General features: G+C 51.3%; 10 protein-coding genes across 11 annotated transcripts in view; 6 read left to right on the top strand and 4 right to left on the bottom strand.

Moving 5' to 3' along the window:
- On the top strand, nucleotides 1–1,470 carry PPTG_01469 (trehalose-phosphatase). The gene is made up of 3 exons (XM_008894778.1): nucleotides 1–614; nucleotides 691–765; nucleotides 826–1,470. The coding sequence occupies exons 1-3, from the start codon at nucleotides 127–129 to the stop codon at nucleotides 1,190–1,192; spliced, it is 930 nt and encodes a 309-aa protein (XP_008893026.1). The 5' UTR covers nucleotides 1–126; the 3' UTR covers nucleotides 1,193–1,470.
- A 60-nt stretch (nucleotides 1,471–1,530) lies between these two features.
- On the top strand, nucleotides 1,531–3,451 carry PPTG_01468. 2 transcript variants are annotated; one of them, XM_008894776.1, is made up of 6 exons: nucleotides 1,531–1,712; nucleotides 1,780–1,865; nucleotides 1,930–2,119; nucleotides 2,203–2,518; nucleotides 2,588–2,633; nucleotides 2,703–3,451. In XM_008894776.1, exons 1-6 carry the CDS (start codon nucleotides 1,610–1,612, stop codon nucleotides 3,345–3,347), a joined length of 1,386 nt encoding a protein of 461 aa, XP_008893024.1. In that variant the 5' UTR covers nucleotides 1,531–1,609; the 3' UTR covers nucleotides 3,348–3,451. The 2 variants fall into 2 exon arrangements, with proteins under 2 accessions (XP_008893024.1, XP_008893025.1); XM_008894777.1 differs by having other exon boundaries at nucleotides 1,531–1,865.
- On the top strand, nucleotides 3,416–6,546 carry PPTG_01467 (hypothetical protein). The gene is made up of 3 exons (XM_008894775.1): nucleotides 3,416–6,084; nucleotides 6,145–6,202; nucleotides 6,270–6,546. The coding sequence occupies exons 1-3, from the start codon at nucleotides 3,488–3,490 to the stop codon at nucleotides 6,327–6,329; spliced, it is 2,715 nt and encodes a 904-aa protein (XP_008893023.1). The 5' UTR covers nucleotides 3,416–3,487; the 3' UTR covers nucleotides 6,330–6,546.
- Nucleotides 6,337–7,630, bottom strand: PPTG_01466 (translation elongation factor IF5A). Its single transcript, XM_008894774.1, has 2 exons — nucleotides 7,426–7,630; nucleotides 6,337–7,241 (listed from the first exon to the last, which is right to left on the bottom strand). The coding sequence occupies exon 2, from the start codon at nucleotides 7,218–7,220 to the stop codon at nucleotides 6,735–6,737; it is 486 nt and encodes a 161-aa protein (XP_008893022.1). The 5' UTR covers nucleotides 7,221–7,241; nucleotides 7,426–7,630; the 3' UTR covers nucleotides 6,337–6,734.
- On the top strand, nucleotides 7,605–8,610 carry PPTG_01465 (hypothetical protein). The gene has a single exon (XM_008894773.1). The coding sequence runs from the start codon at nucleotides 7,943–7,945 to the stop codon at nucleotides 8,438–8,440; it is 498 nt and encodes a 165-aa protein (XP_008893021.1). The 5' UTR covers nucleotides 7,605–7,942; the 3' UTR covers nucleotides 8,441–8,610.
- On the bottom strand, nucleotides 8,429–11,255 carry PPTG_01464 (hypothetical protein). The gene has a single exon (XM_008894772.1). It carries the CDS (start codon nucleotides 11,220–11,222, stop codon nucleotides 8,559–8,561), a length of 2,664 nt encoding a protein of 887 aa, XP_008893020.1. The 5' UTR covers nucleotides 11,223–11,255; the 3' UTR covers nucleotides 8,429–8,558.
- Nucleotides 11,256–11,335: 80 nt separating this feature from the next.
- PPTG_21061 (hypothetical protein) lies at nucleotides 11,336–13,125 on the bottom strand (the record flags this gene model as incomplete). The annotated part of the gene is made up of 8 exons (XM_008895514.1): nucleotides 11,336–11,450; nucleotides 11,523–12,027; nucleotides 12,101–12,185; nucleotides 12,246–12,312; nucleotides 12,370–12,472; nucleotides 12,537–12,623; nucleotides 12,699–12,935; nucleotides 13,008–13,125. The coding sequence occupies 8 exons, from the start codon at nucleotides 13,123–13,125 to the stop codon at nucleotides 11,336–11,338; spliced, it is 1,317 nt and encodes a 438-aa protein (XP_008893762.1).
- A 209-nt stretch (nucleotides 13,126–13,334) lies between these two features.
- Nucleotides 13,335–17,694, top strand: PPTG_01461 (hypothetical protein). The gene is made up of 2 exons (XM_008894771.1): nucleotides 13,335–13,407; nucleotides 13,480–17,694. Exon 2 carries the CDS (start codon nucleotides 13,488–13,490, stop codon nucleotides 17,472–17,474), a length of 3,987 nt encoding a protein of 1,328 aa, XP_008893019.1. The 5' UTR covers nucleotides 13,335–13,407; nucleotides 13,480–13,487; the 3' UTR covers nucleotides 17,475–17,694.
- Nucleotides 17,695–17,910: 216 nt separating this feature from the next.
- The window catches only part of PPTG_21060 (hypothetical protein), a 6,712-nt gene continuing 5,268 nt past the window's right edge, over nucleotides 17,911–19,354 (bottom strand). Inside the window, exon 3 of the mRNA XM_008895513.1 lies at nucleotides 17,911–19,343. Within this exon, the coding sequence (XP_008893761.1) occupies nucleotides 18,447–19,343 (897 nt within the window). The 3' untranslated portion in view covers nucleotides 17,911–18,446. The remainder of the gene's footprint in view (nucleotides 19,344–19,354) is intronic.
- Nucleotides 17,916–18,623, top strand: PPTG_01460 (hypothetical protein). Its single transcript, XM_008894770.1, has 2 exons — nucleotides 17,916–18,116; nucleotides 18,177–18,623. The coding sequence occupies exons 1-2, from the start codon at nucleotides 17,979–17,981 to the stop codon at nucleotides 18,312–18,314; spliced, it is 276 nt and encodes a 91-aa protein (XP_008893018.1). The 5' UTR covers nucleotides 17,916–17,978; the 3' UTR covers nucleotides 18,315–18,623.

Genomic DNA, 19,354 nt, shown 5'->3' with positions numbered 1-19,354 from the left:
GGCTGACGACAGCGAGGGCTCAGGGCATCGACTATTTCGGAGACTTGCAGAGCATGTGCCAATTGCACTCCTGCTAAGAGAAGGCCAAGCTCTTCCGCCACGTTGGCACTCGTTTGCTATCTGTCAATGGCTGCTACCACCACCGCATCTGCTGGCAACGAGCAGCCGCGGACGCCTCGTCGACTCTCGGTGACGAACGCGAACGCGCTGGCTAACTTCAGCCAACTACAGGCGCACTTCCGTGACCACCGCCTCGTGGTCTTCCTGGACTACGATGGCACTCTCACGCCGATCGTGAATGACCCGGCGCTGGCGCTGCTGTCGCCCACGATGAAGGATACGCTCGAGAAGCTACGCGAAAAGTTCATCACGGGCGTGATCACAGGCCGATCGCTGGACAAGATCCAAAAGTTCGTTAGCATTCCGCAACTATACTACGCTGGCAGTCACGGCTTTGATATTGAAGGTCCAGACGGCACCTCTATCAAGAATCAAGTAGCTGCGCAGTTCCTGACGGACTTGCATGGGGTCCGTGACGAACTTGGAGCGCAAATCAAAGACATAGCAGGCGCCGAAGTGGAAGACAATATCTTCTCAGTGTCGCTTCACTACAGGTGAGATTGCGCCTGGCATTGTTGTTGGGTTGATGTATGGAATCATTTTAATGTTGCATTATTGATATGTTTGCAGAAACGTCGATCCGTCGTTGAGGACACAGATCTCGAGTCTCGCGCACACTGTACGAGAGCAACACCCGCGCATTAGGTAAGAAATCGGGCCTCTCTATTATAGTATTGGGCGGAGATGCTCACTCTTTATCTGCAGAATGAACGAAGGCAAGATGGTTTACGAGTTCAAGCCCAAGATCGATTGGAACAAAGGCAAGGCGTTGTTGTGGCTCCTGCAAGCGCTTGGACTAGATGAGCTTGACGACATCTACACTATTTATATCGGCGATGACACCACTGACGAGGACGCGTTCCGGCTCTTCCAGGCGCACTACAACCGCAAGGGCGTGGGCATCGTCGTCACCGAGGAGAGCGTGTCCACGGATGCCTCCTTCACACTGCGAGACACCAACGAAGTCTGCGAGTTTCTGAACCGACTGATCGCTTGCGGTGACCATGCCAGGAGCACGCCTAGCAGCCCGCAGCCAACCGACCCACCTCCACCTCCTCAGCAGCAGTCGTAGCGATTCTAGCATTTTTTTTTTGTTGGAGCGGTTTGCTTTCTGCTGCTTTCGATTTTTAGGACCCCGATTTAATGTTTCGCGCTACCCATTTGTGCGCCAATTTTGATTATCTTGTCACTACGTGGATACTGCAGCAGACCAGCCTTGCATAATGCAATGCATTCGCATCGTCGTCACTTTTCCAATTGCGTTTCGGTCATATTCGCGTTTCATCTGTAGAGCAGTTTATCTTTAACGGCATTAAATTAAAAATAATTTTTATTGTATTGTGCTCGCCTAAAAGATGGTCTTAAAACGTACAAAGATGCTCTTAACCTGTTAGTTCACTTTGAACTTCAGCTGGCCGTTGCATCCGAATCGCGCTTCCCTCACACTCCTGTTTCTGCGGCGGGCGCTTCTAGAGCTGCGTTTACCGCTATGCGCCGCTTTTCTCGTGTCGTTCCTCGCGCTGTCACCGCCGCTGTAGCCTCACAGCCCCGCTCTGCAGCGCCGATCCTTCAACGTAGTTGGATACAGCAAGGTGCGCTTCAACTTGATTGATCCAGCATAGCTCGATTGTTGACGCATATCGTTGGGGTGGTCTGCAGTACCCTGTATGGCCAACGGCAAACAGTGGCAAAAGTTCTCGAGTGTGACGGACACTCATGACGAGCACTTGTCCATTACTCAAGATGTAAGTCACGCTGTAGGGTTGATATGCTGGATAATGGGGAGGCTGACGAGGTATACGTAAGCAGCTTCTTGGGGTGGACGTGCAACATCGCGAGTTTATCACGCTGCGCTGGCAAGATGGCAAGAGGAGCAAGTTTCACCTGCTGCATTTGCGGACGTGGTGCCCGTGCTCGGAGTGTGGCCACCCGACTGGGCAGCGAGTTATTAATTGCTCCGAGGTTAACCAGGACGAGCTGGATATCGAAAAAGTCTTTGGTACGTACTTTGTGCAAGCGTTATATGTATTTGTGATGATGAGGTTGTATTGTAGCTTACATTTTGCAATTTCTTCTGTACAGTCAAGGGTGACACACTCAACATCGTTTGGAACGACCATCACGAGTCTAGCTTCTCGTGCAAGTGGCTGCTTGAAAACAGCTACTCGGACTGGGCGCTGGACCAATTTGCTCATGATATGGCGACAACCCCGCTGGCACTTGAGGCTCCTGTCCCCTCGACGGAGTATGAACGAATGATGGACACAAGTGATGATAAGGGTCTGTACGAGGCGCTTCGCCAGGTCGTGGATCATGGTTTCACTGTGATTCGCAACACACCATCAGTTGAAGGTGCTGTTAAAACGCTTGCAGAACGCATTGCGCCCATATCGCACTCGTACGTCTACATACTGACGTCTTTTTAACCGAAGTTACCACAGTGACAACTAAATTCTTGTTTATACAGGTTCCAATACGGTGATGTCTTCGACGTGGTGGCGGAGCCGACGCCCGTAAGTCGCTACAGTGTACAGACTACTAGGTATTCAATATGACTGATCTGTCGTATATCTCGTCGCTAGGTCAATATCGCGTACACTACCGTGTACTTGAAGAGCCACGTGGACCTGGCATATTATGAATCTCCTCCTGGACTTCAGTTCCTGCACGCACTTCGCTTCGACGAGTCTGTCAAAGGTGGTGAGTCAACATTCGTGGATGTGTTTGCCGTTGCCGAGGAGTTCCGCCGCCTTCACCCAGAGCACTTCGCTACGTTCTGCCGTGTGCCTGCGACCTTCAAGAAGCATCACCTCACTCGTGAAAAGGCAACGATCATGGAGTATCAGCGCCCTCACATCCAGCTTAACCATCGTGACGAGGTGGTTGCTGTGCACTGGAGCCCTCCATTCGAGGGGCCACTGAGAGTCCCGTTCGATGCTGTCATGCCCTACTACGACGCGTATCGTATCTTCCACGAACTTGTTGAAGGCGGTAAGCATCGATACGAGTTCCGACTTAAGCAGGGCGACACTGTGATCTTCAACCAGCGCCGAGTTCTGCACGGAAGGAAGCAGTTTACGCCGTGCTCGGATGGCGTGCGCCACCTTCAGGGGACGTACGTCAACATTGACGACGCGCTCTGCCGCTACAATGTGCTGCGTACGCGCTTCGGCGCTAACGATCCTACCGCCAAGAACCGCCGCGTCGCCAACGGCAACTTCTCGTAGGTTTTAGCAGCTTTTTGTCAAAAGTTAACGAAATATCAAGTTGATGCTGATCTCAGATCTGATGCGGTGTCTGAGTATATGCTGATCTGCTTTTAAATTGTGTAAAGATTGCGTAAAATGGAGCATTTTGCGAGCGAAACATGTCGCCGACGCTGCTGCGTTTGCTGTGCTTGTGCGCTGGACTAGGGGCGTATCTGTGCTCTAGCGGCTTGTTGCGTCTCAACGAGGTCTTCTTCCAGAGTTCGACAGCACCGTCCTCGGACTTGAACACTGTTTTAGACGACCGTCAGGAGCTCGATGCTGCTTACGACCGGCTTGTCGTCGTGTTGATTGACGCGCTGCGAGCTGATATGGTGCTGGGCAGCGCTGCAATGCACGGTATTATTAATACTGGCGAAAACAAACAGCAGCCAAAAGGAGAATTAAACGCTCACATGCCGTTCACCAGCAGTCTCGTGACTTCTGGCAGAGCTCTGGGCTACGTCGCACATGCCAGTGTTCCGACGGTGACGATGCCTCGCCTCAAGGCGCTCGTGACCGGCAAACCTCCGGCATTTATTGACATTTTGAAGAATTTTAACTCGGCAGCTTTGGGTGAGGACGCTAATCTGGTGTCCTTGTTGGCGGCAAGTGGCAAGCGCATCGTGTTTTATGGCGACGATACGTGGCTCAAGTTGTTCCCGGAGACGTTCGAACGATCTGATGGCACGTCGGGGTTCTATACGAGAGATACTGTGGAGGTGGATAACAATGTTACGAGGCATTTAAAGGAGGAGCTAGACCCAACCATGCAGAACGAGAAGAGTGGTGATTGGGACGTACTGGTACTGCATTATCTGGGCTTGGACCACGTCGGTCATCTACGTGGGCCAAGATCGCCTTTGATGAAGGATAAATTGCAAGAGATGGATGATGTGATGAAGTTGGTGGTGGATTCGGTACGGGAACAAGATGTACAGAGGATGAAGAAGGATGGCTCAGCACGATCGTCTTTGATTTTATTGTGCAGCGATCATGGCATGTCGGAGGTTGGTAACCACGGTGGTGCTACATTAGAAGAGTCCTCGGCATTGCTGATGTTTATGCGGGGCGATGGTGAACCGATGCAGTCTTCGGGTGATGTCTCCTATGAGCAGAAGCGTAATCAGGAAGACCTCGTGCCTACGATCTCTTCGCTTTTCGGTCTCCCTATTCCACTGTATAGCACGGGATTGCTGTTGGATGATGTCGTACGTGCTGCTGGTGCTGCCGGTCACCATGGGTCTTACTATCTGCATGCGTTGTATCGCAACTTCCAGCAACTCTATGCTCTTGCCAAGATTAAGTTCCATGCCTCAGCCTTGGAGAGCTTTGACCAGCAATTTGAAGGACCGTTGAATAAGCTACACAGGAGTCTACAGAGGAATAATCACGATGTGGCGATTGATCAGGAAATTGCAGAGGAGGTTCTCAGAGCCTGTAAAACTCTGCGAGCTAAAGTCGCTCAAAGTGATGGATCGGAGTACGATTCGACCGCAATATTTTCCGGCCTGGTACTTCTGCTTGGCAGTGGTGTTGCTGCGCTGTTTATCGTCAAGATGGAGACAAAGCCGCAGCTGAAGAACAGTCGCCTGGTTGCAGTTCTTAGTGCCGGCAGTATTTTGCAGATTGCGAGTTTATCATCAAGCTCTTCGATCGAAAATGAGCACGCAACAGCATTCTTTATGATAACCTCTTTACTTGTTGCTGTCGGAATCATCCTGTCGAGGCGGAACAATTCGAGTGGGCCGAGTTACTCACTAGGAACGATTGGATTGTTACTGGTGATTACACGAATGCTGCGAGCACGCAACCAAATCATCAACTTCTGGCGCCTGAACGGACTTGATATCGATGCCAATTTGCCTGGAAACGAATTTGCCACCGATGATTCCGTGTCAATATTGTCAACAGCTCCTGTAGTGCCATTTAGCATTTTACCATTGGGTATCTGGTTTTTTTTTGTATGTGGCATGGTGCTGCGAAAAGCTTCACGGCACGTAAAACCAGCGCTGCAGAAGGGAGCTATGCTAGATCTCTCTGTCGGTGTCAGCAGTGGATTACTGTTTGTTGTTGGTATGGTGGCATGTCTACGAGTCAAGGAGCTCTCAGACCAGACTATAGTTGAGGAAGATGATGCGAAAACGTGGACATCACTGGATGCTGACTCATGTGCACGCGTGGTGTACACAACTGTCGTTGTCCTCGCGGTGTTAACGGTCCTAGCTGCTGGAAGTCTACGCCTTTCGCTGGTTGAAATGATCGTTTGGCTCCTGGTTGGACTACTTCAACGTGAAGCCAACTTCCCGACGCTTGCCCTTCTTTTTTTGCAAATGGAATCAATAGCGAAGCTACTCAAGAATGAACAAGCCATTGGGTTTCGGCACAATGGCGTTGTTGTGGCGGGGCTCGCGTTGTGGCTATCACAAGCAGCTTTCTTCGCACTGGGCAACTCACACTTGGTTACTACAATCGATATTAGCCAGTCCTATCACGGCTTATCATCGTATTCGCAAAGCCTTGTTGGTGCATTGACGTTTGTCAGCGTTTTCTCCGGTCCGCTAGTGTGCTTCGTGAACCTTTTCCAGTGGTTAGATGTCACACCCATCATCACATTGACAAGAACGACCGAAGCGTCAACATCAAGCGCTCCAAACACGAGACGAACTGCGTGTCTTACGATCTTCACTTACCAGGCACTTCGGTTCGCAGTTTACACGTACGTTACCTGTGGAGATCGTAGTTTATCATACGTCGATCTAACGTCTGCCTTTGTCAGTGTGGTGGTCTACTTCATGCGCTTTCACTTGTTCATCTGGAGCGTCTTCGCTCCCAAGGTAAGGGTTGACTTTACACCGCACATTAACAAGCTGCTCTAACTGAGATTGTCCGTTGTCATTGCAGATGCTCTACGAGTTCGCACACCTTGCTGTGGCGCTCGTACTGGTAGTGTTGCTTCAGTAACAACGAAACTAGATACAAGGCAATAGAGTTGATAGAATCTGTACAACGCAACAATTACCGTTTTTTGTTTTCTCGTGGGTAAATTAATGGTCGGACTGTGTTCCTGCTGCTAAATTTGCCATGTCCGTGCTCACGGCGACCAACAAAAAGTTTGCATTATCGTCGACCACCAATCAGACTGAAACGAATACCGGTACCAAAGAAAAAAGAGAGAAATATTCAACTACTTTAGCACCTCGTTTGCATCCAGCAGCTTCTTCCCAACAGGACACCAGAAATTAATTGGCGGCCTCTTTCCTCCAAAAATATAGAAATAGGCAAAACGCGACTTGATGCTGAAAGTCAACGAGGCTCCAAGGCGTCTCCCCCGCCGATAAAATGACAGGGTCAACCTGTTTGCTGCACTTAAGAGCTCAGGTCCTCCTTCTTGGCAATGATCTGCTCGGTGCCGCAAGCCTTCAGGACCGTCACCACCAGCTGCTTGCCATCGTCGAAGTCCGCGCGGATCTCGTCAGCGAAATTGTCCGGGAAGGTGGGCAGCTTGATGTCCTCACGGGTCTCACCAGAGTCGTCCATGAGCGAGCAGAAGTCATCGTCCGTGATGTCCAGAAGCGTGTACTCAGCACGCGACACGAAAGGCACCGACGTGGTGTGCGTCGAGGGCACAATGTCCTCGTACTTCTTGTTGGTGAAGATGTCGAGAGCCGTGAAGTTGCACTTGGCGTGACCGTGCTTGCCCGTCTTGGAGGTCGACACGTTCACGACCTTGCACGGGTGTCCCTTGATCATGATGAAGCCGCCCTTGCGGATCTGGCCAGCTTCGCTGGGGTACGTCTCGGAAGCACCGGCGTCGGTCGAGTGGAACTCGAAATCATGCTCCTCGTCAGCCATTGTAGATAGTGGGGAAAGAACCTAGAATGTCAAATATTTCATTAGAAGCATGTTCTGCGACGAATAATTGGCATGGGTACAGCGGATTCTGGAGGTGCATAGTGGCGTGCATTGCACACGAAACCTGCGTAAACAGGTACCAGGGCTGTTGCTGCATCTGCACCACCAAGATCCGCTACACACGACGTTTGGAAGGAGCTCGTACCTTGGGAAGGGGGGAAACTTAACTGGGGATCCAAAACTGAGTGCGCTTGCTGGCCAATTATCCGCCCACCTATCATTGGTGGAGCCACACAGATCACTAAGCGCGCTTGGATTTTGTCAAAGCGCGCTTAAATGATGAAAATGGGAATACGCTATTGGCTCAAAATGCATGTTGGTGCTTGGTAGTTGCTTGGTAGCTGCGACCGTCAATTCCGTGCGGGGTAGAGCGTCGAGCATGATTAGATGTAGTGCATGTGCATTGTCCAGCTGGCAATGCTGTTGATGCTGTGCGTCAAAGCAGACCTCTTCTTCGTTGCCTCCTGGAAATGCTGCCATAGACACGCTGCCAACTGCAGGACCTACCGGTTGAAGTACCGGTGATGGATCATTTTTGGCAGCAGCCTGTCGGTGGCGCGATCGTGACGGTTGGTGACGCAGTGTGTATCTGCGTCAGCGGATCAGATACTTTCCCCCTCTTCAATTGAGAAAGAAGCATTCAGCGGCATCATCAGCGCAGTATGGCGGAACCCCACATGAAGACGGCGGGCGTGGCCCAGTTCATCCGTCATCAGGACGACGTACCGGCCAACGCAATCGCCCCCACGGACGCCGTGGTGGCCGAGTTCAAGCAGCTCAAGATGCGACGCAAGTACCGCTACATTTTGCTCCGCATCGAGGCCGACAAGGTGGTTGTTGACGCCACGGCGCCGCCCTCGGAGACGTTCGCGGACTTTAGCGCCGCTTTGCCCGAATCGGACTGCCGCTACGCCGTGTATGACCACGAGTTCCTGACGGCCGATGGCCGTAAGTCCAGTAAGCTTTTCTTCGTCACATGGATCCCGCAGAACTCGCACCCGGGCTTCAAGATGGCCTACACACACGCCAAGAGCGCTATCCAGAGTGTGTGCGAGGGCTGTTTCGAAGTCAGCGCCGTCATCAAGAAGGAGATCGCGCTGGGTATGAACATCACGGACGGAAACGCCTCCGACTCGGACAGCGAGTTCGAGGATGACTAGATAAATGTTACCTGGGCAGGTTTGATTGTATTCGTACCGTCTATTCGGGCGCGACGAAACGCCCACTACTCTCGTATTGTGTATCAATCAAAAGTTGTCCAGAACTCTTGTTACCTTCTTACTTGGACGACGTGGCCTTGAGGTGTTGACGTTGTTTGTTGCGCATCGCCAGCATTTGCTTCTTGAGCGCTCGCTCGGCCTCCAGGCTCATGCGCTTACGCTCCTTTTCGCGATGTTCATGCGCTTCGTGCTCGGCGCGTTTGCGTTTCTCATTGCGTGCCTTCTCCACGGCGCGAGTGTGCTTGATATACACGAAGCGCGTGTATTCGTGTGTGAGCATACGCAGCACTGCGACGCCAGGTCCACTGCGGTGGAGAAGCATATCGTGCGCGGTTTCTAGTTTGCTCAGTGCATAGGAATCGTAAGGTCGAACTAGTCGCATCGCTTCATCAAAGAGCGCCTGCATCGCGGGCGTCACCAGTGACGAATCCTTGATCTTCGATGATCGCGTGCTGGTGGGCGTTGGCGCCTTCTCTGCTTCCGGTTCTGTCTTAATCACACCGTTGGTATCAGACTTCGCTAGAGTAGGCAATGCTGGTACGGTCGGTGTTGATTTGGTCGCATCATTCACTGCTGAAGGTGTAGTAGTGGCTGAAACATTGGCCGCGAGGCTAGTTGCTGTCGATATTGGAGCCATAGCAGGGGCGCCAGTGAGGCGAATAATCTGCGCCACGCAAGCCAGCCACCTCGTCGTGCGTTGAACGTTAATTCGGTCCATCTTCGGGGGTCCCAGAGCTTGCTGAGCTGCTGTTAAGCTACCGCTGGTTTTCCCATCAGTTGGTCTTGGTGGTTTGCGAGTTGAGGCGTTGGATCCTGTGTTGTACGAGTAGCCACTATATCCTCTGGCACCACCCGGGTTGATATAGCAACCGTTCTGCACAAACTTGCTCTCCTTTTTCTCAAAGTCCAAACGTTTTGCTTCTTTACGGGATGCAATCAACCCACGCGCATCAACCGGAGAACGACAGACGCCGCAAATAATGTCGTCCGTCATGCTTGGAAGGCCCTTAGGCAGCATAATATCCTTCCGCACGCCGTTCTGGATAACTGAGATCGCGTTTCTTTTCTTCTTGGCCCCATTATTCCCCGCCACTTGTAAGTATCGTTCACGCTCACGAACATTTGATCGACGTTTAGTGCATCTCCAATGCTGGACGTGCAGAACTCCAGACTCATCTTCACATCCAGAGCAGTAGAATAAGTGTTGTTGCTCGTGGAAAGGATCCAGACAGACATCGCAAGTGTATTGCTGACTGAATGGACCAGGGAATTTGGCCAAGTATCTCGGCGGGTTGAACGCTCGTTCAAGACGTCGAAACAGCTTCTTGTCATTCACAAAGTCTTGCACAGGCGTCGGTGGGAGCGCGTACACCTTTTCGAGCTGTGGCACGTGACTCAAGAAGAACTGGAGTACTTGAAGATGCTTCACATTGTAGTCCGCTGGCTCACTCTTGCTAGCACGCAGACCTTTATTGCAGTACCCAACCATCAACGCGGCCACGTCGCGCATTATCACAGCAGCACTGGTATAATCCGGCAAGTGTTTGGCAACAGTACCGAATCTGCGCATGTCGTCACGACCAACAAGTAACCGGATGGGGCGCGTGATTAGCTTGGCTAATAGGTCACCGATATCCTCGGTGCAGTCGCGATGACGCTCGCAGTATGCGTGGAATTGCAAAATGTGATCAGTCCGAAGCTCCACGTGACCTTTTCCTTCGTGAGCGCACATTGCGTGAAAAAACTGCGCGCAGTTTACTCGGCGACACTGGATCCGAACGCCAGCACTTGAGTGGCAGAAGCAACATTTATCTGGAGTGACTGGATCTCGGAGCATCACCTCGTTAACATCAGGAACAGCCTCCTCAGGATCTTCAGTAGAGGGTTCCTCCTTTTCCTCAGTATCTTCTTTAGCAGCTTCTGCATCAACGTCCTTCTTAGAGTCTTGTGCAGCTTCCTCCTTTGCAAGTTGCTTCTTTGGCACCTTCTCAACTGGTTTAATCTTGCTCTCCTTCACAATGTGCACAGCCAATCGACGTGGATCCCAATTGATGCACAGTACGTGCCCAAACTCCTCTGCATCAGTCTCTTTTTGCTCACATTTCTTACATTGACGCCAAAATTCATCGTCTCCACTCTTCTTCACCACCTTCATAGCTTTGTCACCACCTGCTTTCCCACAGTACACGCACTTGGTCACCTTTCTCTCCACTCCACTTCGACAACAGTCACATTTCCAGCCTGAACTCTCCCTCTCCTCGACTAATTGCTCTGCTGCACTGACCCCCTCTTTCTCCTCTGTCTCTACTGTAAGAGGCAACGCGTCAGCGTAACAGTTCTCGTGAACTGCAAGCTTGCACCCCACGCAGACCCGCAGTTTGTCCCTGCGCACGGCATTTTTAGCGAGACTGCATTCAGAGCATCTCGCAATTTGATCCGAATTATCTTTCTCCTCCGTTATTGTGTCCTCCGAGGTGCCCGGCGTGTCCTTGTGTACGCTGTCTTGTGCGCCAACCGCCGCGTCTTGATCGTGCCCCGATTTCTTCGGGTCTACGTCCTCCATGACGGTGTCAGCAGCATCGTTGGAGCTAACTACGTTCTGCCCATCTTTCCTGCCATCGGGCAGTGCTGCAGACTTCCCTGGGGCGGCGCTGGACGCGTCCGCGACCTCCGTCCCCTTCGGCATCGTGGACAGCCGTTCTGCAGATAAATGTGACCCCATGCGGAAAATAGCCTGGAAAGGGGAAGGGGAGTCTATTCCGAGCCGCAAAAAATAGTCCGAACTATTTAATGCGGAAGTTGAAGATACAATATCTTCTAGGAGCTAGGATAATCCTAGCTGAAGTCTCTGTCTGGGAAGAGCTTTGGAGCGATAAGAGTCCAGGAGAACATAAGAATCGTGACCCACTGCGCGACGATCTTCACCCACATGGATACGGCGTTGAAGGAGCTGGTAACATTTAATTTGAGCATGAAAGAAATGTTAGAACCACGGCCAAGGTTTTGGTCGGATTGATCGTACCCGTCCGCAGAATTCCAGTCTGTAAGCACCATCGCCATGTACAGTCCTGCAAGGCACATCATACTGTAGAATTGCCACGGTTCATGGATGAGTTCTCGATTTTCTTGGGAAGGCTCCACTGTAGTTACGGCTGGAGTGGTGGCTGGGATTTCGTCGGTGTGTTGCGTGGGCATGACGACGACAGCAGTGAATTGGTCACTGCTATTAGCTGGATGACCGATTGAAGTATCTCTGTGGAGAGGTGGGGGTGAGCGCCGAACTAGTAACTTGGCGGCTGCACTCGAGGTTCGCCAGCTCGTCCATGTCATAGCGAAGGCTGCGATCACGGCATTGGCAATCATGCTGTTCGTATTTGCCGCCTCCTCGTCTTGAGGAGTAGGTGGTGGATGATCACGATGCTCGCAGGTTTTGTCGGGGTTGCTGACTAACGCTTGCCAGCACATAAGTACGAGATATGCCGAGATAGCGCAAGGTGGCAATAAACCCACTTCCAGCCACGATGATACTGCAAACCAGTCAGATCATCATTAGTGAAGCTTATCCACAAATGCGTCAATTTATCTAAAGTATATCCTTACTGCAAACAATGATAAGAAGACTAGCCGCCACAATTGTAATGGTCGTGAATGCAAGACCCAACGAGCAATCGCCGAATCGCATGTACTGAAATGAAACGCGGGTGAGTAAGTATGAATTCATTTCTGGAAGGCTTGAATAGCATACCAGGTAAGCAATAGCAGCTCCTACGGCAACAAGCGATCCGGCGCAAACCCCTAAAAACGCTGTTTTCCTACGAGCGAACGTGGGGGTAAGAAAGTGATTCTTGAACGGACTAAAGTACTCGTACCACAAGCACACGCTTCCTGCGCACGATCCCTTGTCCAGTTTACCCTCAGTTGCAGCCTTTTCAGCATTTTCGATAGCGTTCAACAGTGTGTCTCGTACTTGATCTAAGGACGGATAATTATTAATTATGAGTTGCAGGTTTAGAAGTAGCAAAACTGGTAGACTTACATGAAACGCTGACGATGGAGAAAATCTGGAAGAGGATGAAGAACCCCGACGCGACTCGGGTGAAAGGCACATACCCGTCAAAGAATGCTAGTCACAGCAAGAGCATGAGTACGCTGAAGAACTGCTCTGTCAATTTAATAGTTCGAGAGCCAAGTCGCGCACTGTTTGGAATGTAGAATGAGCCGACTAGCAGAGCCACTAGCACCGGGATCTCGACCCAAACCAGAATCATCATTGTCCGTTGACGTGGCTGGACCCATCCAAATCGACTAAGTAGTGCTTTCATCAGAAAGAACATGGAGATACTGAAGCTGGCTCGGAAGATCATCTGGTTACCCTGGCAAGACTCGATATCCGCCGAATCACATTCTGAAAAGGTGCCGAAGGAGGACAGCAGGCCTGATATCATGCACACATGGACTGGTCATTACGTGTCACACTGTGGAAGTCAGCTAATCTATGTCTTCTCACCTTGGCCGATCGTCTTGAACATGGTTGCGAAGATGGCGTTGCAGAAGAACACCGCGATGTAGATCCCGCGCAGCCAGTTGATCTCGATCTTAAATAGAGCAGACATCCTACCAGGCATCGCGTCCGCCAGGCTGCCCCCTGGAGCACAGGCTCAGAAAGAATGATCACAATCCTCAGCTTCCCAGAAAGCAATGATGACAGGCAAAAGCTAAAATTGCCACGTTACAACCTTTCACTATAATATCTGGCAGGTCACTTCAAGTGGTACACATCAACTCTAGCAGTTTCTTGCTGAACTTTTTGTGGTTCCAGCGGCCACACGCCACACAACCCCACAAGACGCACAACTGGAGGAACACTTCTCCCACACTCTGGCACCGAATCGGTGCTTTCTAGACAGGTAGACAGCACCGCTCCACACGAACATGACGTACTCATGCATACGTTAACCTATTGCTATTGCCACTGGTAGGGCCACTCATGTCAACCAAGAGAGGACGCTCTCCGTCCTTAGCGGACGACGCTCCGCCTGCCAAGCGCGGGAGCAACGAGACGGGGGAACAATCCCAGCTCCATGTTAACGCTCCAGAAGATGCCGTAGCTCTAGCTACAGCAGTGCACGCTGTCTCCATCGCTACGGAAAACAGCGTACCAATCGCAGAGCCAAATACAACAGCGGAAACTCAAGGAACCGCCCAATCTGAGGTTAACTCAGCTCAAACGGACGTGTTGAGTGCAGCAATGCAGACTCAACCACCGTGTGGCAACGTGTCCGTTGTAGCGCCATCAGTGGGGCTTATGGTGGTCGCGCCGGAGTTTGAGGTGGTTCACGACTCGTGGGAGGCATTTGAAGAAGTACTTAAAGCTTATGGGAAGATGACGTTCCAGCTTTATGTCATCCGTTCCACCACTTCAGTAAAGCGCCGCAATCTCAAGATCGCAGAGAGTGCAGGAAGAGGAGATACTGGCAACATGGCAGCTTTAAGAAGAGCAGGAATGGACATGGGAGTGTCGGAGGCCGACACAGACCACGTTGTGGAGAGAACTCTGATCCCGGAACAGTATCAATGGTACTCCAAGTCGCTCAAATGTACGCACGGATGGAAAGACCGTCATCGTGGGACGGGAAAACGCGGATCTGGAGTCGTGCGGTCGACCAGTTGTCCTGCTAAAATGTGTGTGACTCTGCAGCATCGAGGCCCTGGCGCTGAAGACTGGAAAGTGGTGGTGACCAAACATGTGCGGACCCATAACCATCAATTGTCCAAGGAGCTGTACTTGTACTACACTGAAAACCGACGTATCTACGATCCAGAGTTGCTAGCTGTAGGTGGAGATACTTCTGGAGCTGCAAAACCCTCCGACTTGACCAGTACTCATCTAACATCGTTGATCGATCAAGCGTATCCGCGATCGGGGCTATATCGCATGCTCACATCCAACGATGACCAGAGTCAACTGGCTTCATCCATGGCTTTCATTGTGTCGGACCCAACGTCGGCTATTGTCAGTGGGAGCAGCGTTGAAAACCGCTCAAACAAGCAACTCGTACCTCTCTCCGACGCCAGCAATGGCAACTTTGTGATCCGGCCACGTACCAGTTCATCGACTCCGTTAGCTCCGATGCCGCCCCTGGGAGCCATGATATTGACGCCAGGAACGATTCCTTCTCGAGCGATGGATGGCGGAGGCTTTTGTGTGCCTCGAGTAGCGACTAAAGTGCACGCGTCTTGGGACGCTTTCCACGACTACATAGCGCAGTACGCCTTTGATACGGCGCAAGTGTTCCGTACTAGATCTACTGTATCGGTTGCTGCTAGGAACGCGAAGATCGTCGCGTCTATCGCAGCAAAAACTGGAGAAGACCATGATGTGGCAAGCTACGCGAGTTACGCCGCGACATCTCCGACCTCGCGTCTGATCCCAGAGGAGTTCAAATGGTTCTCCAAGCTGCTCATTTGCACGTACGGTTGGAAGCGCAGAGCGAGGGGTAAAACTCCTCGTCTGGAGCACGACGATGGGCCTTGTCCAGCGATGTTGCTGGCTCGGATGGAGCGCAACGTCGATGGGAACTGGCAAGTTGTGATCAATCGTCAAGTACCAGAGCATAACCATAAATTAGGCGGACATGAGGAGACTGGAGCAAGTAACCATGAGGTCATAGAGGCTCATACCGATACTCTGACAGCTGCGCAGACATTCGAATCAACTCCTCTGCAAAGTGTGGACGACTCTTCATTGATGGAGACTCAAACGATCGCCACGGAATCAAGCATCGAAGAGCCACAGATCTCGTCTTCAAACCAGCGCGAGATAGTCGTACGAGTTCCCAAGCTTCAGTCGATGTTCAAGTCGTGGGATGACTTCCACGCGAGTCTCAAAGCTTACTCTGACGCTACATATCAGCTTTATCGCACACGAACGACCAGTTCAGCCAAGGGAAGAAACAAGAAGATCGCGCAGATGAAGCGTAGAGGAGAAGAAGACGAGAACGATGAGAACAACGACAGCGATAGTGATGTGGATCTCTCTTTGAGTGGAGTGAATGGAGCACGTAAGATTCCTGAATCCTGGAGATGGTACTCGAAGACGCTTACGTGCACACATGGCTGGAAGGAGCGACATCGAGGCACTGGAAAGCGCAATGCTCATGGCGTGCGCTCAACAGCTTGTCCCGTGAAGATCTGTGCAACTGTGCAGTACATGAATCCCTCTCCACGACTGGAGAACGGCAATATTTCGGTGGATAATGATGACGCAAATTCGGAAAGTTATTGGCGCGTTGTGGTGACGAAACATATCGTGGATCACAACCACAACTTGTCGCGGGAATTATACCAGCATTATTGTGAGAACCGTCGGATATACGATCCCGAACTCCTAGCTATCGACACGTCGAGTAGCAACGCTGTGGTTACGCGTAAGGTTTCGAGCGATCAGGCCGCGACTGCAGATGGTTCGAGGCTGAATCAACCTGATGCAAATCAAATTCTTCCTCAACCACCTGTGCTTTCGACGCAGCTTGAGGCAGGACTCGCTGAAGCTGTGAACCAAGCTCAGCTTTTCGGGTCGAATAGTAATCACCCCGTCAGTATTGGTGCAACTGGAGTGACTACTTTGCCACAAACGACTACTTCGAGTGGCGCACAACAGTCTGTTCCGTCGTTTGTGTTGCTTCCGTATAGTACCGCAGCCTCCTACTTACCCAGCCAAGCACAAGCTCAGTCACAGCAACAGCAGCAAGAGCAACAAACACAGGCAGCATTTGGTGCTACGGCTGGAGCTCAACTTGGACAAGCAGCCGAACGAGGCGAAGGTGTCGCCACGTTGGCGGCTGTAGCAACGCCTGGCTTAACTCCAGCCAACCTCGTGCTACTCAACAACGCCGGTATGTCTATGAATGGCTTCCCTCCTCCCGGTTCGAACGTGATTTCAGTGGCGTGTCGAGTCCACGGATCTTCAGGAACGAATCCGGATGGCAATTCTATGAGCTCTAACTCAGCTAACACGCCAGCAACACAGTGCACCTGCTTCCGCATTGCAGGAGGTGGCAACTACGTCACGATTGTCCCTGCTAACGAGCCAATAGTCCCCACCGAAACGAGTTTTGACGCTGATGATGAGGCGATGCTGTATGCGGAAGAGATGGAGGGAGCGTGGCAGCCGTCGTCGAATGTGGAGATTGAAAAGGTCACTACTGACAACGGAGAACTCATCTGGCGTGTGCCTCGCATTGCGCGGCGGTACCCCACCTGGGAAGTTTTTCACAAGTATCTGGACGCGTATTCGGCTGCAACTTTCCAGCTTTATCGAGTCCGTACGACATACTCGGTGCGTTCACGTAACACTCGTCTCCGTCAATTAGCAGCTAGTCGAGGACTGACTGTGCGTGAAGGTGGGAACGACGCGGAGACGGAGCAAGAAGGTGCCAATGGGATGTCTCGAGCTCACCTTGTACCGGAGCAGTACGAATGGTATTCTAAAACTTTCCTATGCACACATGGCTGGAAACGCCGCAGTCGTGGCAGTGGCCAACGTGTGAGCCACAATGTTCGAGCTACCGAATGCCCCGCCAAGGTGTGCGCTACGCTGCAACGGACGGATGGCTCGAACAACTGGAGTGTCGTAGTGACAAAGCATTTGACCGAGCACAACCACGAACTGTCGGAAGCGCTGTATCAACAGTATTCAGAAGTGCGACGTGTACGCGACCCTGAGGTTCTTGCACAGGCAGAGCAATTGTGGCGAGGTGGAGCTACACGTCGTCGCGTGTTCGAGTTCCTAAAGGAGAGATCACCGAATCAGATCATTCTCATGAAGGACGTGCACAACCTGGTGCAGCGATGGCAAGCCCAAGAGCGTCGCCAACAGGGCGATAATGGAGAGCAGGAGCAAGCCCAGGAAGAACAACGGAGACAGAATTCGTCAGTTGCAGCTCATGACGATGAGAACTCGTCTTGGTTGTAATGCGAACTGTACTACTACTCTTTCTCATTTTTATTTGGTATGAATTGCAATTAGCAAGCGCAGCAAGCAGCGCAGCCAACTCACATATCTGGTCTCCTCTAATTCCACTTTGCGGAGTATAGCTGTTTCATGCTGGAAAAGGTACATTATCAAATATTCAGGGCGATAGAGAGATTTTTAGCTCATGTACTTATGTCAGTCTTTGTAATATATTTCAGAGAATATACTCTATCTTGAAAAAAAAAAACTGTTTTTTCTAATAATATCCGGATAAAATCTAGAGATGGGGCCGTTGGATGACATTCAGACGAAAAAAAAACCCATTATTTTTAATGGTTTTTTTTTGTCTGAATGCCATCCAACGGCAAAGCATTAACCGGCCGGTGCATACTTGAATAAAAATAAAAACGAAAAATATAAAAGAATACGAATAAAAACCAGTAAAAAAAAAAATGTTTTTTTTTTAATGAGTGAAAGTCTTTCGTACTCGCAAAGACGAAATCGATGTCGTTGAGTGCATTTGTGGCTGGAGTAGCGCTCGGCGGTTTGCGGTACGGCGCCGTCAAGTTCCAGTTGATGGAACGCGAGAGCGTCGTGCTGTATTCGGTGAGCCAGGTCAAGGAGAGCTTCCATGGCGACCACGTATGTCCTGCGTCTATTGTCTGTGCCAATAGTGAATACTTACTTGCTATTTCGCTCCAGCTGAAGACGCGCCACGAGGAAAGATACGAGCCACTTCCGAGTCGAGAGCATGAGTACTACACGTACGTGCGCGAGGGCTGGAACTCCAAGGTGCTGGCTTTTCGCAACAAGACGTACGAGTTCTTCCAAGCCAATTAATACGACCTGGCGGATATCCTACCCACTCGCAGCTCTGTGAGACTGCTGTGAATAGCTCAAAAGACGAGAAATTAACACGCAGATCATGTATTTCCTGGCTCATCACAAGGGGTAGATTGATACAGAAAGCTCTTACACAATAGGGACTCCTTGGCGTTCCATGACCAGCGTATTCTCCACCAACTGTGCCTGCGTGTCTTGGGCCTGCCGCACAAGTTCTTGCATCTTGTTCCGAAAATATTCGACACGAGCTTTGCCGACGCTGGGGCTGCCGCTACTCGGGTACTCAGGGTCGCTCTTCGTTCGAGCGTTCCTAAGCTGGTACTTAAGACGGCGTTGCGCCTCGTCATTGTCGTCGTCGCTATCCCCGTCGAGACTCTCAATGTCACGCCAGTCGGGACTTGACTGCGAGATTTCCATGCTAAGGTGTAGTGCAGGTTCGGACTGTCGTAGCTGTATCAAAGGTGCCTGCAGGAAGGTCCGTAGCTCAAGTTCCTTCTTCCTCTCGTCCACAGCCATCACTGCCTCGCGTGCACATACTTGAAGTGCTTGCAGCGTCTTCCTCATAGGGAGATCATCGTCCTCACCGGGACTGATAGCAGTGTCGAATACAGCAAGAGCACCATACCGGTATCGCGTCTTGGAGTCGGTAAGCGGCACACCCGCGTAGAACCTCGCTTGCTGCGGGCCCATGACGATTGGAAGCTGTCGGAACTCGTATCCTGACGGGTGAGACTTGCCGTCCAATGCCAATGTATTCCGCGTGATAATAGGTGTGTTCAGTTGAAGCACCGGGTCACAGCAACGCATATTCGCCGCAATATTCATGAGCGTGGCTCTACCTGCAACCTTAAGGTAGTGGACGGCCGACTCGGTCTCGTTCTGTTGGTCCTTGTCTGTTTGAGTGAACAGCGTCAACGCCACGAACTTGGAGCGTCGAACTGAAGCCGCGTTCTCGCAGAGCTTGAGGAAAATGTCTTCATACATTTTCAGCGACTCGAAGCTGCGGTAGATCATAGCTCTGTCCTGCTGTGAAGCCA

This window comes from Phytophthora parasitica (assembly GCF_000247585.1).
Source record: "Phytophthora parasitica INRA-310 unplaced genomic scaffold supercont2.3, whole genome shotgun sequence".
Classification (NCBI taxonomy): domain Eukaryota; phylum Oomycota; class Peronosporomycetes; order Peronosporales; family Peronosporaceae; genus Phytophthora; species Phytophthora nicotianae.
The sequence above is the reverse complement of the archived record's forward strand: the minus strand, read 5'-3'. Positions and strand labels throughout refer to the sequence as shown.

Bases quoted from the DNA above. Each gene is read 5' to 3' on its own strand.
- PPTG_01469 (XM_008894778.1), top strand. From the start codon at position 127: ATGGCTGCTACCACCACCGCATCTGCTGGCAACGAGCAGCCGCGGACG. The intron at 615-690 runs GTGAGATTGCGC...ATATGTTTGCAG, and splicing joins TCAGTGTCGCTTCACTACAG to AAACGTCGATCCGTCGTTGA. The intron at 766-825 runs GTAAGAAATCGG...CTTTATCTGCAG, and splicing joins GAGCAACACCCGCGCATTAG to AATGAACGAAGGCAAGATGG.
- PPTG_01468 (XM_008894776.1), top strand. From the start codon at position 1,610: ATGCGCCGCTTTTCTCGTGTCGTTCCTCGCGCTGTCACCGCCGCTGTA. The intron at 2,519-2,587 runs GTACGTCTACAT...TTGTTTATACAG, and splicing joins ATTGCGCCCATATCGCACTC to GTTCCAATACGGTGATGTCT. The intron at 2,634-2,702 runs GTAAGTCGCTAC...TCTCGTCGCTAG, and splicing joins TGGTGGCGGAGCCGACGCCC to GTCAATATCGCGTACACTAC.
- PPTG_01467 (XM_008894775.1), top strand. From the start codon at position 3,488: ATGTCGCCGACGCTGCTGCGTTTGCTGTGCTTGTGCGCTGGACTAGGG. The intron at 6,085-6,144 runs GTACGTTACCTG...TGCCTTTGTCAG, and splicing joins CTTCGGTTCGCAGTTTACAC to TGTGGTGGTCTACTTCATGC. The intron at 6,203-6,269 runs GTAAGGGTTGAC...TTGTCATTGCAG, and splicing joins GGAGCGTCTTCGCTCCCAAG to ATGCTCTACGAGTTCGCACA.
- PPTG_01466 (XM_008894774.1), bottom strand. From the start codon at position 7,220: ATGGCTGACGAGGAGCATGATTTCGAGTTCCACTCGACCGACGCCGGT.
- PPTG_01465 (XM_008894773.1), top strand. From the start codon at position 7,943: ATGGCGGAACCCCACATGAAGACGGCGGGCGTGGCCCAGTTCATCCGT.
- PPTG_01464 (XM_008894772.1), bottom strand. From the start codon at position 11,222: ATGGGGTCACATTTATCTGCAGAACGGCTGTCCACGATGCCGAAGGGG.
- PPTG_01461 (XM_008894771.1), top strand. From the start codon at position 13,488: ATGTCAACCAAGAGAGGACGCTCTCCGTCCTTAGCGGACGACGCTCCG.
- PPTG_01460 (XM_008894770.1), top strand. From the start codon at position 17,979: ATGTCGTTGAGTGCATTTGTGGCTGGAGTAGCGCTCGGCGGTTTGCGG. The intron at 18,117-18,176 runs GTATGTCCTGCG...ATTTCGCTCCAG, and splicing joins AGAGCTTCCATGGCGACCAC to CTGAAGACGCGCCACGAGGA.